Source organism: Heteronotia binoei, chromosome 21 (genome assembly GCF_032191835.1).
Source record: "Heteronotia binoei isolate CCM8104 ecotype False Entrance Well chromosome 21, APGP_CSIRO_Hbin_v1, whole genome shotgun sequence".
Classification (NCBI taxonomy): domain Eukaryota; kingdom Metazoa; phylum Chordata; class Lepidosauria; order Squamata; family Gekkonidae; genus Heteronotia; species Heteronotia binoei.
The window spans coordinates 79,003,733-79,020,504 of NC_083243.1; the positions used below are offsets into that span (position 1 = coordinate 79,003,733).

General features: G+C 41.5%; 1 protein-coding gene across 1 annotated transcript; it reads left to right on the plus strand.

Annotated features, from left to right (window-relative positions):
• The first annotated feature begins 335 nt into the window (after positions 1-335).
• On the plus strand, positions 336-16,158 carry DLL4 (delta like canonical Notch ligand 4). Its single transcript, XM_060262127.1, has 11 exons — positions 336-806; positions 940-1,203; positions 1,752-1,809; positions 3,356-3,625; positions 6,277-6,337; positions 6,436-6,566; positions 8,892-9,061; positions 10,546-10,765; positions 11,694-12,402; positions 13,445-13,553; positions 14,351-16,158. The coding sequence occupies exons 1-11, from the start codon at positions 753-755 to the stop codon at positions 14,354-14,356; spliced, it is 2,052 nt and encodes a 683-aa protein (XP_060118110.1). The 5' UTR covers positions 336-752; the 3' UTR covers positions 14,357-16,158.
• Positions 16,159-16,772: the final 614 nt, after the last annotated feature.

Sequence of the window (16,772 nt, forward strand, 5' to 3'; positions counted from 1 at the left end):
GTCGTCTTGATAAAGGTGGGAGGACTGCAGAATAACCGTAATGTTTAAAGCAACACTTTTTTTCGTGTTGGGGTCCCCATTGTCTGGTCAGTTGTAAAATCTTCTCTCCCTCTTCTCAGAAGCGCCTGGTTTTCAACGGACCCGCCTCGCTTGTGAACGCTGTAAATATCTCAACAGATGCTTGGCTTGTTAATAACCAGCTCGGTTCCTTGGCGGTCAGTGGAGAAGCAGCAGCAGCAGCAGGGTATTAATTCTGGATCTGAGGCGCTCTGCAACATTTGGTTTCTTTTCCAGAATGATGAAAAAGGGGAGGGACCGCCTGAGTCTGACTGACAGTTTACATAATGAGCTTGCGAGGACAAGAGGCAACTATATAAACAGCTCGAAGGGAAGCAAGTTTTCCATTGACCGAGCGAGCGCTGCTAGCCCTGGAGGAGGAGCAATCCCGCACGAAACAGACACCCTTGAGCGTCTTTCCACTCGGGTTGGGAGTTTACAAGGGCGATCGCAGCAAAAGTTTTCTCGCCGAGGACAGGATTAATCCCCTCAAGTGGATGCTTTCAACCACCTGGATTTTATCTTCCCGCTCGGGCTGGGGAATATTTGGAAGCGGCTCCTCGAAGTAAGTGCAGACGCCGGCTTCGGCGGCCAGACAGAAGCTCATCCTTGGACGACCTGAGGAATACAAGAGCGAAGTATACTTCAGTCCCAGGGAGAGTTTGAAGCCCTCAGCAAGCAGAGCGGGAGAGAGGATGGCAGCCTTACCCCTCTTTGGCTTGACGTTTGCCTTGACGGTGATTCTGCAGGTAATGGCACCCCGGCCGGCGGCGGCGGCAAAGGGCTCTCGCTCCCAGAGGGAAGCGGGTGACAGACAAGCAGCTGCAGGACGAAACGTGGGTTGGGTAAGGTCTGATTTGTGTCTGTCTCCTCTTTGTGCAGAGGGCATCCGGCTCAGGCGTCTTCCAGCTGGAGCTGCGCGAGTTTGTTAATGGCCAGCGCTCCCTGGCCAGCGGAGAGCCCTGCGCGGCTGGCTGCAGGACCTTCTTTCGCGTTTGCTTGAAGCATTTTCAGACCGTGATCTCGCCGGGGTCCTGCACCTTCGGAAGCATCATCACCCCTGTGCTGGGAATCGACTCCTTCCCCATCAAAGAAACGGAGGGATTTGGCAGCCCCATCAAGTTGCCTTTTAACTTCACCTGGCCGGTGAGCTCTCGCCTTCAACAGATGTGTGAGGGGGAGGGAGGTGAAAGCAAAGGGCACGCCACTCCGCCGGGCGCATCCCTCTTACATAGATTGCCGTAACTTCGTTGAATAGAAACAGCTGCAGTCGAATGCATCCATTGCGAAATGTCCATTTAGAAATTTAAGAGTTGCATAAGATGAACCGAAATGTAAATGTGTGTAAAACGAGAAAGTTGCATTCAGCAAAATTCATCTCGAAGTGGAAAGAGAAGTCAGAGAGAGCCCCCTCTGCACAATAATGACAAACAAGAGAAACGTTTTCCCAGGAGATGAAAGCGGTGCTGAGGAAGCTCCATTTCATTGACTCAGACAAAGTAATGCTATCTGCAATTAGATTAATTGAAATGTATATCTACGACCTGCCAACACTCCCAGCCAGCGGTTTTCTGGTTTCACCCGATTGTTTTAAACTCCTAGGCGGACCATGCCCTTTCCGATCACTTTTCATAAGAGCTTTCTCCTTGTCTTAAATTCTGTAACTTCCTCTCACTCCTTCTTTTCATTCACAGGGAACTTTCTCATTGATCATTGAAGCCTGGCACGCTCCTGAAGGTTACTTTCCAGCAGGTGAATACTATTTCACTCTGTAGTCACTAGGGGGCGACGGCTTTTCAAAAGTGGTGTTTAATCTTTAAAAGGAATTAGTTAAGTCAGTCAAAATCATTATAAAGTCGCTTTCATAAAGCTAAAGAAATGTGCCGTCATGCAGATGTTTAAATATCTTTTCACTGCTTGCTTTAGTTCGCAAGCCAGAGCTATTCCCTACATCAGTTTTGCTTTGATTTTTGTCCCCTACTTAATCTCCACACAATTGCGTTTCCTCTCGTTTATTTTTGGCGTGGGAAAGAAAGGAGCTCTTTGGTGAGAAAACTACAAGGCTGCCAAAAAAATCCTGACTGCCTTTTCCTGTATTTTACACCTTTTTCAAATTCCGCCCTTTTGGAAAAGGAATAATGGCTTTGGGATGTTTTTCTGACACAGAGGAAAAGGATATTTCAACAGCACAACTTTGAAAAGATTTCTGCAAAACTTTTCAGGACCCTGGTTAACAATCATTGATTCTGAAGACCACAGAAAAGAGATTGTGTAGTACAGTGGGGGTTTTTTCTTGTTTTCTCCATATGACTGAGCCCAATGCATATCTAGTGTCTTCATATGCTACAGGCTGCTTATTATTTTAACCCCTATTATTTAGCTGATTGATGTTACCAACACTATATGGATTGCATTCTTCTGCAATTAAACTACAACGACAAACTATTTAATGGCAATTCAACTACAATAACAAAACAATGCCACAATTGTCTTTGGCTGCCTGGTTGTTTTTCTTTACTTGGAAATCCTTTGCCTTAGGTACTATTGTAAATCTTTGAACTCTGTTTACGCCCCCAATCAAAAGGAGCAAAGCTTTTTTAAAAATAAAAATAAGGCATTGCTGCTGGCTGGTACTTTAAATTTGCATGCACCTGAGCACTGAAGCTCGTTACTGTTATCACTGGGAAGAGATTGCTCACACAGGAGTGTAATGTGAGAATCATTTCAATAAGGGTGTAGTGTGTAGTGGCATTAGGTACAGTAAAATGAGATTGCATACTATGTGGGGATTGCAGGCACTGGAAACAACAAAGGTGCACTGATGGAAAGAAGCACTGATAGTTTTGCAGTGCAACTACAAATGTAACCAATCACGGAGTGCCCTGTGATTCAGAGTTGCTGTTTTGCTTCTGCTAGGAAGCCCATGGCAAGGAGAGATGCAACAAGTGAAGGATTTGCTCAGCGAATGTAGTGATACGAAAACGTTCATCTGTTCAGTTGTAGCTTGTTACTCAGCCCCTAAAGACATAGAAACCCTACAATTTTTTTAAGCTGTCAACCGACCTGTGAGGATGCCATTGTGACAAATAATGTAGCATATGTGGAATGGAGGATGGTGTTTGGGGGACTGACACAGCACAGTGGTAGGCTACCACTGAACACTGGTAGCATGGGCACTCTTTTCAAGTTAGGGGCAGTGTGAAGTGGCACCTCTTGGGTAGGGTGCTGATAGCGCAGAGAGAGGGAGAGGCTCCCCCACCCCACCCCACCCCCAACGGAGTGTTTCTTCCCGCCGCAGGTTCGGAGCCGCCCGCCGAGAAGTGGCTCATCAGCAAGATGGCGATCCAGCGGGCGCTGGCGGTGGGCGAGGACTGGTTTCAGGATGAGCAGAGCAGCGAGGGGGCCAGGCTGAGCTACTCCTACCGCGTGGTGTGCCACGAGCATTACTATGGGGACAACTGCTCCCGCCTCTGCAGGGGCCGCGACGACCGCTTCGGCCACTACCTCTGCGAATCTGACGGCAGCGTCGCCTGCATGACAGGCTGGACCGGGAACTATTGCACAGAAGGTGAGGGCTTTAGATGCTGCGATGTGCTTCTGCCGGCGAAACCAGCGAGCAGAACTTGGCGGGAAACGCCTGCGGGGGGGGGGGGGGAGCGACACTGCCGAACAGTCGAAGGCGGCAGCTCCCCCTGCTGCTCCGGGAGCTTCATAGCGCCGCCGGCGGTGCTTGGCAGAAGCTGGCGGGGGGAGGCGAGAGTGAGGGAAAGGCGGCGAAGGAGAGGTGTTGGGCTGGAGGCGAAGTAGCAAGTGTTGGGGGATGGAACCCAGGCTGCTGCCCTGGTCTGAAGTAGGCGAACTAGATTCGCGCCCAGAATGGCCTAGAGACAGCTTTTTCAGGGGGAAAGAATAAGAGTCCGCTAGCACCAGGTGGCTGAGCAGTGGCTCCCTAGAAAGCCGGCCTAAATTTTGTCAGTCTTGTGCTAGTGGACTCTTACTCTTTTCTGCTGCTACAGACAGACTTGCAAGATTTTCAGGATAAAATTTCCAGTCAAAGCACCCTAATGAGGCACAAGTTGTGAGGTGGCATGCCTCAAGTGTGGGGACAGGATAAAAAGGCAGGCAGACTGGCAAGGAGTGTAAGGGCGGGCTATAGAGCTAGATAAAGGCAGGTGTTAGCAGCTCTCCACATGAGTGTCATTTACAGGGAAATAGCCCTGTTTTCTTTCTTTCAGTTGGCTTGCTAAGAACCAAAACCAACACACCTTTATGCCTGCTGGGGGGCGGGGGGGAATGGCAAAAATGCCCCCTAGACCCGCCCAGCACACGAACACTCAACACCACCAACAAAAACCACCTCACTGGTCCATAACACTACACATGCTTCAAATTGTTGTTTGTTGTACCTGCTGTTACACCAGCCCTTGGTGATTTAAATATACAAAGGGTCAAGGGAAATGCATGTCTCCAATCAATCAATGGGCATGGCCAAGAAGCTACTGATATTTCAATTCACTTGCATGTGTCCACTGATGGTTTTGCAAATGTGCAGACAAATTATTCCTTACATATTCACTTCCCCTCTTACCCTGCCTGCAGAACCTAAATTTGGACAGCAGCAAGCATGTATGTCTCCTGTAATGTGGCAGGGAACTCGTTTCAATCCTAGGTCCCTGTGCACTGTGCAGTTTTATCGGTACAGGTAAAATTGGTACAATGGTGATGATGAGTTGATTGCCCTCCCCTGAAGGTACAGGGCAGTATACATAATAATAAAACGTACAACAATTAATAACATGTTGCAGAAAGCATCTCTTTCTCATTCATGGGGAATGTGCACTTTTTCTCAGAAAGTAATTATTGGTATAAGTACTCAAAAGTATGGTATTCAGAGCAGGAAAAGCAATATGTGAAGTGCCTTTTAGTTCTACATAGTTCACTCTCAAAATATCATTTGGAAGTCTTTGGCACCATTTCCTACATCTGCACTGCAAATTAGCAATTTCGGGGGTCCTTGCTAAGTGCTTTTCAAAATAGTTTTTAGTTGTAACCATAGGAGATGTTTCTCACCATGCATATGGAGGCTACAGGTGTGCCTTCATACTGGCTACATCAGGTTTCCTGGCTAGAATCCCTTCTTTCTCTATCCAGATTACTGAAGCAAATGCCACTCTGTTAACATGGGTGGTTGTGGGGGGCGGGACAGTCTAGAGCCACAAAAAATACAGGTTGGAAACTCCCGTCTGTTTGCACCTTGTTCCCTTGGAATAACAGGTCTTGTAGGGAAGGTGTGTGTGTCTGTCACAAATGGTTCTTCTTATTCCTTCTGCTTTATAACTTTCCTCTTATAACTTTTAAAGAGAGAGAGATTCAAGCTATTACCATCATCATATTATCTGTTTTTTATTATAGTAATTTGCATCCACCAGTACAGCTTCTTAGAAGAACTGAAGGGGGGGACTATTATATCTATGTCATGGGCATTTGAACCAGCCTAGTATATACATGCTGCAAAGTTTAGAGCTTACACCATTGCTGAACTGTAAACATTATGCACATATACCACTGTTACCACCAAACCTAATAAAACCAAAGGCAGCACAGCTGTAGGAGATTTAAAAATACAAACACATTTCCCTCCCCCTGCCTCCTTCATCTTGGAGAACCAAACCTATATTTGTTGTGAAAACAAATCTAAATCTGGCCTAAAGGAAATCTATATTTACATACAATGGTAGTGCTGAGGCCTTCCTCTTTCCTCCATATCCTTTAAAAACATTACATATATCTAGATTGTGTAACTTTCTGTAAAACCAGGTATATTTGCACATTTTACATGGATTGGTATAATTCTGTGCATGACATGAATATCTTTAGAACAGAACTGGGGGAAGGAGTGCCATAAAATATCCAGGTTGCAAAATGACATTTATGTGAATGAGCCAGAGTCAGTTACTCTGCTGGCCAGTTACCGCCTGCCCGGCCTAACCTGCCTCACAGAGTTGTTTTGAGATTAAAAAGTGGTGGCAGGTTTGGACCTCAAGATTCTTGTAGAAAAAGCATAATACAAACATGGTAAGTGTTCAAGATATTTTGAAAGGTATTGAAGGTATTTTGCTTAAGGTTTTGTTATTCAAGGTTTTGTTTTAGTGTTTAAGGTATTCACAGTATTTTGAAAAATCTACATTTTAAATTGTAACCGAGCATATTTTTTCACAGCTATCTGTTTAGCTGGATGCACAGAGAAAAATGGATTTTGCAGAAATCCAGGAGAATGCATGTGAGTAGATACTATATCTCACCTTGTGTGTAAAATCATACTATCCTGCACCCATTGCCATCAAAATCTTATAACATTTGATTTCCATTTTTTTCCAGCTGTCGCAGTGGTTGGCGAGGTCGTTACTGTAATGAATGCGTTCCTCATGCAGGTTGCCGCCATGGGACCTGTAAGAAACCAGGAGAGTGTATATGTGATGAAGGCTGGGGAGGTCTTTTCTGTGACCAAGGTTAGTTGATATTGTTATGGCAAGAATGGATTAATATTAATTCAGTTTCTCCCTCTATTTAAATCTCTGTGTTCCTAATGTTAAAAAATCTGGATCCACACAGTTTGTCAGGTTCTCCTGGATTATCATTACTTTTGGAATCAAATTTCAAAGTTTTTCCTACTTAGTCATGCTAACAATCATTAGATGAAAGCATGAAGGAACTTTCCCAAAATATCTGTTTGGATTGACACATTCATCTTTCAGACCTGTCATGTGCTCCATACTAAGATCCCATACTAAAACCTCATACAGCTATGTATCAAGACCATTCATTCATGTAGTTTTATTAACATTTCCCATCAAAAATAAATTTCAGATCTTTCTTATTTCTACCAATGAAGAACAGTTCAATCCTAAAACACTGGTGAAGTTGGGGCACTGCTGCTTGCATGGTGCTCTTGCTTTGCTGGTGGCACAAGTTGGCATCCTGTGGCCTTACAGTGCAACAGAAGTGGCTGTTGGAACCGGATAGAGGCCATGCCAGAGCCCCAGACAACAGTGCCAGGGAGAGCCTGATGGTTAGGCTGTGACAAAGCCTGGCATGGCCTACATCCCAAGGCCACCTGGATGTGTGACAACAGTACAAGTGGCTTTGGCAAAATGGAGTTAGAAAGCAGACTAAGTCCTGCGTTGCCCACAACTCACCCCAGTTGCACCTGTATCTGCACCAGCATAATGTCTACACCAGTGCAGCTCTAGCATACCTTTGGGATGCTGATATAACTTGGATGTATACTGCAGGTTACTTAACATCTAAATTGGAGTCTGCTGTAGAACTTTAAATCTCTAGTCACACAGATACATTTAAAACAGAGTTTTAAAATTGTTTTGATATCCCTATTGGTGACATGAATAGCTGGTCTGATCTCACCATATCTCAGAAGCTAATCAGAGTTGATCCTGGCTAGTGTTTGGATGGGAGATCTCCAAGGCATGCCAGAGTCATGACAAGGCAGGCAATGGCAAACCACTTATGAATGTCTCGAAAACCCTGCAGGGTCACCATAAGCCAGCTGTAACTTGATGGCAAAAAAAAATCCATATGGGTATGTCATACCCTAACTACATGAAAGAATTATGTGTCTATATTAAGCAGTAAAAAAGTGTTTTGCCTGCTTGCGGTTATTTATTAGCCACATATATAAACTGTTTACTTACGTTAGCTATGTTTATTCTGTCTAGCTGTGCAATTAACTGTAATCCTTCAATTAAAAATCCTTCAGTTAAAACACAAGACAGTGTAGGATGCTAGTTTAGTTTCATGGGTTTAAGAGCCACAGATTTAAATGAATATCTTGAAGACACTTTGTGAAGATGAAAGGTAGGGTCACACACATCTGTTCTGCTAATGGTAGCACCTTTTTTTCACCACTGTTAGTGGACTGGATTAGGAGCATCCAATCCAAAGTCTGAGGACCAATACTCAATGTGTACACTAGTCGCATGAGTTGTTTTGTAAGGTATCTGCTCTTCTGTACAGACTTCTATTCAGCTCAAATGCTTAATTAAATCTCATTATTGCTAATAGGCTTAGTCATGTACTAATAAGAGTGTGGGCTCTTAGTCCACTAATACAGTTAAAGGCTTGTTCAGCATCTCAGAGTTCAGGGCTTAAGGCTTTCTGATGGTGAGCTCTAAAGTCATCGGTCATGCACAAACAATTCACTAAGGACTTCCACTGATCCCTTATAAGGGATGTGTATATTTTGATAGCAGCAGCAGGTGAAATGCTGATTGACCCCCTACAATCAATCCATTGTAGTTATTAGCAGTATGCCATCCTTCCTTGGTTGTTTTGTGACCCTGAAGGCTGATAACTTTCTTTTTCATGAACTAGTTATTTGAGATAATTCTAAAAGCACACTCAAGGCCATCTCCTTTCCTGTCACTTTGATATGTTGTCCTCTGGACATAGAGCCATGTGTTGAACTGCCTCTATGCTACGTCTTCATAACACAGAGAAACGTTTTCAGTAACTTTGCTCATTCCAGCAAAAACTGAGAACCAATCTGTGGAGAAGTTAAAGAAATGACCTTACACAAGCTTTTTTTTTTTTAACTTTAGGCCTGCTGAGTAGTCCTCTAATCAGATTCTTATCCTGCTCCTTATACTTTGCATTGAAGCTATGCAATTTTTAGAGTTTCTACTGACAATAAGCTAAAGCTGTTTTGTCTAAAGTCTTGTTGTTTATAGTGCCTCATCTTTGGTGCTGTCATTTGTTGAAACATAAATATCTCATTGACGGAAGTTTTTTTTCTTCTTGCATGCTTTTACGTCTTCTAGATCTGAACTATTGCACTCATCATAAACCCTGCAAAAATGGAGCCACTTGCATGAACACTGGCCAAGGTAGTTATACATGTTCCTGCAAAGAGGGCTTCACTGGCATTGACTGTGAACGGAATATCAGCGAATGTGACAGTAACCCTTGCAAGAATGGAGGAACTTGCACGGTGAGGACTAACTTTATATTGGAGATTGATTTGTGAAAAGGGTAATAAAGTCACTTTTCAAAATATTTTATTCATGCCCTGTCTTTCTCCTGAAGAGCTTAGGGTAACATGGACAAGATTGTCACACTTTATGTCACAATAGCCCTGCAGAGTAGGTTACAGTAAGAAATGGTAATTTGCCTAAGTAGTGGTTACTATCATGGAGGCTCTTCCTGGACGCTTGAGAAGAAAGCAAGGAGGCACTGTAGCATCAATGAAAAAGTAAGGCCATCCTTTATACAGATAATACAGTTATAAACTGATGCAAAGATGGTGATCCCCCTCATGTTGTAGTTTGGAAAAGCCTTGTGATTCCCAAGGTATAAACATACATATACCCCATGGGCCTTATTGTGGACAGTGAACTTGTGCTGCATAGAAGGAATAAAATGCTACTGTACAAAGCTGTTCTCCAATTCTGTTTGTGTAACCAGTCAGTTGTTTTCAGATGTCATATGCACCCTTGTCACCTTAACATCTATCATGATATCATATCCCTTGATACCTTATACTAATTTAGTCCAGATGAAACTTTCTTCTTCAATGTCATTCTCAGCCTTACCTGTTTCATTTTGATAGTGTGTACATGCACAGCTCCACAAATGGTTAATAACATTTCCTACATGTGAAAAGAACATCATCCAGCAGTTCTGTTTTAGACAACAGATGTAATTAAATTGGGTATTTAAATAATCTGTACTGTTGCTTCAGTGCTGTTTCCCTAGGATATATGGCAGGAATTATGATCTAATATCCAACTACAGCTAGTCAAGTATGAATTGAGCATAGTGGCACTCCAGTGTTTTTCCACTAATAAATATGTGGTATAATGGTAGCATGATTTCGAGAACCATTGCTTAGTCATTGTGTTGGTTTATTTTTCTTCACCTACAAGACAATCTATGTTCAGATAGAGGTTTTGGTATACGATAATAGCCCTAATTTGGTATAATGACATTTACCTCTGACCAAAAACAACAGCCAAGAAGACAAACAGGTGATATGTGATCACCAGTGTCACTCAGCAAGCTTAAATGGCAGATGTGAATTCCCACACTGCCATGGAAGTTTGCCAGATGACTCCAGGCCAGTCACATACTCTCAGCCTAACCTACCACCCAGGATTGTTGTGAGGATAAAATGCAGGAAAGGATAACAGTGTAAACTTGTTTGGGTTTCCTGTGGAAGAAAGGTGGAGTATAAATGAAGTAAATATTCAATACTCAGTGATGAAATAAATAGAATATTAGATTAGCTCATTCCTTGGTCCCTTTCACTGTATCAGCTCAAGCTGATTCTCTTTTATTTGTTTTGGGTCCTCTCTGCACAGTAATCCATGCTAACTGGAAAAGCAGAAAAGAATACAAAGCTAACTTTCTCCTTCAAAGTACCTGCAGTTCTACAGGTCTAAGTCCAAAATGTCTTCTGCTTGTTTTTTTCTGCAGGATTTGGGAAAAGACTACAAATGTACATGTCCTCCAGGATATGATGGTGTTAACTGTGAGCATAGTGCCTTGACTTGTGCTGATTCTCCATGTTTTAATGGTGGCACATGCCTGGAAAAAGAAAAAGGAACCAGCTATTCTTGCCTTTGCCCTATGGGGTTTACAGGATCCAATTGTGAAAAAAAAGAAGACAGATGTACTAATAACCCTTGCGCTAATGGTATGTTCTTACACCAGAAGGATTTAACATTTTGAAGAAAAGAATGGAAGCAACTTTGATTAGTAGGTTAGATCTGTCAGTTTTGCACTCCTAGGATAATGTATACTTAGCCTCTTTTCTCAGACTCCAGAACTTCATAGGTTACATGGAACAGAGGTTTTTAAAAAAAAAGAAAAGAAAGAAACACTGAAATCAGTTTGGCAGACTGAATGGAAAAATAAGGTGGAGAGAGGCTGGTAACCCATTACAATATAATGTGTTCGGCCCAAAATTATTTTTTGCGAGCTTCTTATTCCCCCATGGGAGGATGGAGAGAAACTGTGGAAGCATCTAGAAATGGTGCTTGCATGCATATATGATAGCAAAATATGACTTACAACAGATACTGAAGGGACAGAGTCATAAAGGCTAGGAAAGAAGGATATAGTCTTATTGAGGCATAGCCATTTATTTAAGGGAATATTTCAGTAAATTAAAATTATGACATTTTTTTCTTTAAAAATGCAGAAGCCTGCCTGCTTGTTTCCCATAAGTAATCTGATCCTATTTTTCCCATAGTTGTTTGTGCATAAGCACAGGCTTGTAGTTTCCCTCTTTCTCCCTCAAGAAATTTCTTTGTAACATTCCTGTAGTACATGAGAGCTTTTCTAACTATCTACACAGGACCAGCTCTCAACACAATGGAAAAGGGGCTCAGTGCAGAAGGTGCAACAGCCCAATAAGACTGATCCTTCAACAATTTTCATAGGTTCCTTCTGGTTTCCTACTAGTAGAATTTGTATAGTATAAGTTTCTAGGACAGAGATTTCTGTGCTCATTACAGTACTTAGAAGTACCCATTGGGCACTAAATGTTAAACTAGTAATTAACCAGGACATTACTCAGTATCTGGAATTAAAACCTTTTTACTTGTGTTTTTTCTTCATAGGTGGGCAATGCTTTCTTTTGGGTGTGACGCGTGTGTGTCGTTGCCGTCCTGGATTCTATGGTCAGAAATGTGAGATAAACATCAGCAAGTGTTCCAAAAATCCATGTTCCAATGGAGGAACTTGTCATGACCTTGTGACTACACATGATTATACATGTACTTGCATGCCAGGTTACACTGGCAGGAATTGTGATATAAGGGATGAGTGTGCCTCTGGGCCATGCCAGAATGGGGGAACATGCTATTCTAGGCTATATGCTACCAGTTTTGCTTGCCACTGCCCTCTTGACTTCATGGGCACTCATTGTGAATTTCCAGTGAATTTGCAGCCTGATTCAGAGCTTGCTAAACCAGTTCCATGGGTGGCTATATCCATGGGAGTTGGGCTTGTCGCCCTCCTCATATTGTGTTGCATGATAGCTATAGTTATCCGGCAGATGCAGAGGCACCCTGAGCATAATTCAGAAACAATGAACAATTTGTCAGACTTCCAGAAGGAAAATCTCATCCCTGCTTCTCAGCTTAAAAACACAAATAAAAACAAAGACCTTGAAGTAGACTGTGTACTGGAGAAATCAAACTACAAACCTAAGAATCACATTTGGGATTATAATCTGGTGAAGGAATTGACGAGCAGAGGAGTTCAGGAAGATAAATACCATAAAAGTGAAAAGTGTATAGGAGAGAAATCAGCCTTCTGGTTACACAGGTATGAATTTAGTTCCTTCTATATCCTTAGGAAGCCCTTGTTCCAAAATTCACCTGTACAAGGTGAACAGGGAAGGTTATGTGTGAGTTCAAGGATTTTGAATAAAGAATACATTAGAAACAGGTCTGATCATTAGTGCGGCTAGTAGACTGAAAATCTCTTTTTACTGTTTTGTATTGTGGACTTCCATGATTATTAACAGCTAAGTTTTAGAAGTGATTTACTTTCCTAATTAGAACTGCAAAAAGAAAAAAAGGGGCTGGGAACTAATTTGTTCAGAGAAAAGGTAGATAATCACTTTATAGATCTGTATCAGTAGACAACATTTTCAGATCTGAATCATACCTTTATCCTCTGCCTTCAACATGCATTCTTTTGGGCCTTGCATGTAATATTGGAACACTATCGGAAGATAAAGAAATAGTAAAGGTGTGTATTCAGGAACGGGGGTGGGGGGATGCCCCTGTTCCTGGTATCTTTCCCATAAAAAGGGCAGGTTTTGGCTACTGTCACAGATGTCAGAGATTACAGTTGTTTTACTTCGTTAGAGGATGACTTGGCTTCTGAAAGCTCTAGTCTAGCCTGGTTATACTTCTTGGTCATGCCAGAGAGTAAATGAACCCCTGGAATTGGTATCATTATGTTATATTTAATAGTAAACTATCTGGCCTCGGTGTTGATAATGAAAGAACAAGGCTACCCACAGCCAAGGCAGAGGTCTCCACTTATTTGGGTGGCTCTTCAAGTAGGCAGAAAAACATGATTTTTTTAAAAAACTGAACCAAATAACAAGGGATAAAGCCCTTGAAAATAACCTGAAGACTAAATGGGCTTAAGTTGCTTGGAATGACCAGAGGAGCTGGGATTTCCAAACTGTGCCTTCTCCCCACAATTCCTCAAAGGCTTTCAGCTTGCTATATAATTTTAATCATTCAGGACCAATCTACAATAACTGTACTGGAATCTTAAGATCCTTTTCTGACATATGAAATTAAAATTATTTTGCTCAGTTTTTATGGTAGTGTTTGTATATTTCCTGCAGTGAAAAGCCAGAATGCAGAATATCAACGATATGCTCGCCAAGAGATTCCATTTACCAGTCTGTCTTTGTGATAACAGAAGAGAGAAATGAATGTGTTATAGCCACAGAGGTATGTCATTCTTGCATCTAGTAATGCATATATGTAATATATACAGAAAAGTAGCATCTAATTTTTTAATATAATTGAAACCTGGAAACAGCAATTCAGCTTCAAGTAGCATTTGTATATATGGCGAAATACTGGCAGGTGGAGCATGGTACTCTTTTTAGGACTACTTCACACTATACAAGCAAAGGAACTAAATATGGAAAACAAATAAATCTATAAGATAAATATTTATTTATTTATTTGGCTGATTTATATTCCGCCCTTTCTCATATATGTGCTTCTGTGTTTAAGGGGCTGAGCACCAAAGAAAAGATACTGATAACTGAGAATACTAAACACAGAAAATAAACATAATTAAATTAATTTAGATAATGATTTGTAAATTCAGATAATGAACCCTAAGCTCTCTCACAGATATTGAAGAAAAAGTTTTAAAATACTTACCACAGAGCCTGCTACTTGAGTCTGGGGTTGCATTAGAGGTTCTTTGTCTAAATTTACCTTGTTTTATTTAAAATATGTATTGGACTGCCTATGAGAATTTCTGTATGCTCTGGGCTGGATCCACTGGAAAATTTCCAAAGACGGAAGGGGAGGGTGTCAATTCCCCTTCTCCCATGGGAGACTACCAGCTTTCCCATCACGGTGTTTCTGGGGTTGCATGTCCACTGGGGGAGGGCATTTTAGAATGTGGGGTGGGGGAGGCAAGAAAGTCACACTCTGCAGGTGGAAATAACTTCCATCCAAGGAAATGTTTAGCTGCATTCAACCTTCTGTTCCTTATTTTTTATGGACAGGTATAAGAATGAAGCCAGTTCTGTTTGCACCTCAGACTCGGAGATGCCACAAGGTGGATGTTCCTGCAACATTGTTTACAATTCAGAATTGGATTGGACTTGGATTCTTTAATTATATGCAATTTGCTGCTCTCAGGAGGAGACGGAAAGGATGGAAGCGGGTGAACTGGACAGTGAATTTATTAAAGGATGCAATAGACTTTTTTGCTCCCTTTTAACTTGTTTTGAAGTCTCATACAAGGAATGTTAACTGACTACAAGGAGGAGACAGACAGAATGACATCTTTTACTAGCCTTTGAAATTACATTGCTGCCAGTTGCTCATGAACAGTTATGACAATTTCCAGAAATTCGGTCTTGGGAGGTGCCAGTAGGTGCAAAAGGCACTCAGTCCATCACAGATGTATATCAACAATATCTTGAGAAGAATGAATTAATAAAGAAGCAAATGTTGCTATGCAGATAATGGATTTAAGTTAAATGAACCCAATGTTTCTTCTGGATTTGAAAAGTGCCTAAAGCTTGTCTGAGAATCTAGAGAACCCAAATAGAGACAAACCTCCCACAAGTTTTTTTTACAGAATTCAAGCAGTATTGGCCAGGGATAGATGATAAACTTCCTCTAGCTCATCTATTTTAAGTCCCTTTTGCCTTTTCATGTATTCTAGGCAATGTGAAGGCAAATAGGATAAAGGGAAGATGGATCTAGACACCGCATTTTATCTTGTGATGATGCTTCAGTGAACCAAGCAGTAAAATTATGGGTTTGGTCCTTTTTCTCTACCACAACCAAATCCATGAATCTAAAAATGAATATTGGCTCCTTCTCCTTTTTATGAGGATACTTAATTCCAGTGCTCACTTGAAAGCCTTACAGTGCGTTTAAAATCAATCAGCTGTATTCACACCCTTTGCACTGCAGAGTCACCACAAACAGAAGTGTGTTTCTTCTCCATCATACACACTTGGAAGGAATTTGAATTTTGTGTTAGATACCTGAAGCTACTACAATCACACCTAATCTCAAAGTCCAAACTGTCTGTTGTCACAGCCAGGGAAGGAGTTATTTGGCCCTGCTACAGAACCATTACTACCACTGCTATCTGCAGTTCACAGCCCTCTTCCCAAATGTTTAATAGAAGTACAGCAACCAACTTGACTTCTGGAGGGGCATTCCATGGGGCAACTCTTAAATCTATTCACATTGCTGCAAGGAAAGGGATAAGGTTAAATTTTGGAGTCCAAAGGAGCAGTTCACACAGACTTAACGTATACACTTACAGCAATAATAATAGACATTTCAGATAGGAAGTGCTGTGATGTTTGTAGTGATAAACAAATACTGTGGGAAAGAGAACATGGCGGAAGCAGAGAGAGGAAGTGAATTCTCATTCAAGGAAACTGTGATTGTGCTTTCTATGGTAGAAGAGTTCCTGACCTTGTAAAATCCCAGTGTTAGATTAGTCCACCTACAGTCTTGAATTGTGCAAGCAAATCTTGCTTGGAATGTTCACTACTGACCTTCTGTTCTGGCCATTATGAAAATGACCTTCAGAAATCAATAATATGGTTTATATTAGTGTCTGTTCATAGTTTATTATGAAGTCTAGTATTTCAGTAATTTAAAGAAAATCAGAAGCACTGAACTTTCTACATTTTGTAACATTATTTTGTATATAATGTATATTTATAATCAAAAACAGAAGTGTAAATATGTTTATTACTTTTCATGCAATGTTTTTATGTGACGACAAAGTTTGAATTTTATTTTTTTTTTCAAATAATGAAAACAAGTTCCTGCTACTGCACAGTTTAGTGTGGTTAATTTTTTTTTATCATCGGACCTTCATGATCTTGTTATGTTTATAGGGTATCACATTTGTACAGACAGAGTAGTCACCTTATATGAAGTTCATGGTCAACACATCCAGTGGTTTCTGGATTTTTTCTTTTAGTCATGTGGGCCATACAGGTCCAGACCACTGTGGGCTGTCACAGGAACATGAGCAACCACATGCACTGGAGTACTTCTCAGCATCATTGGGGGAGGGGGCACAGGGGCAGAGGCTGGCAGAAGCCCATGGAGCACCATTGATATTCACAAGCAGACCTTCAATGTGTGCCTACCACCTGCCCATATCCCAGCAACTGCCTCTAGCTGCTTAAGGTGACTTATAGTCAATCTTGTGTTACCAGAATTGGGAGTCCCCTAATATTTTTGAGGGAACATTAGCTCTTAAGGAGACTTTGGCTTGTAACAGTGCTTTACATTAATTGTCTACCACGATTGTTCCTTTGGTTACTCAGAATTAACCACTGTTGTTTAACCAATGGAGGCTGTTTTATTAATAGTTAATAATAAAATAATCCACACATACAGAAAATAGATTCACACTAGAAACAAATACACAAGCTTAACAGA

What these genes read in the sequence shown, in the direction of transcription:
- DLL4 (XM_060262127.1), top strand. Translation starts at nt 753, where the DNA reads ATGGCAGCCTTACCCCTCTTTGGCTTGACGTTTGCCTTGACGGTGATT. An exon ending in TGAAGGTTACTTTCCAGCAG is followed by an intron (nt 1,810 to 3,355) that starts GTGAATACTATT and finishes TTCCCGCCGCAG; the next exon opens with GTTCGGAGCCGCCCGCCGAG. An exon ending in TCAGCCTTCTGGTTACACAG is followed by an intron (nt 12,403 to 13,444) that starts GTATGAATTTAG and finishes TATTTCCTGCAG; the next exon opens with TGAAAAGCCAGAATGCAGAA.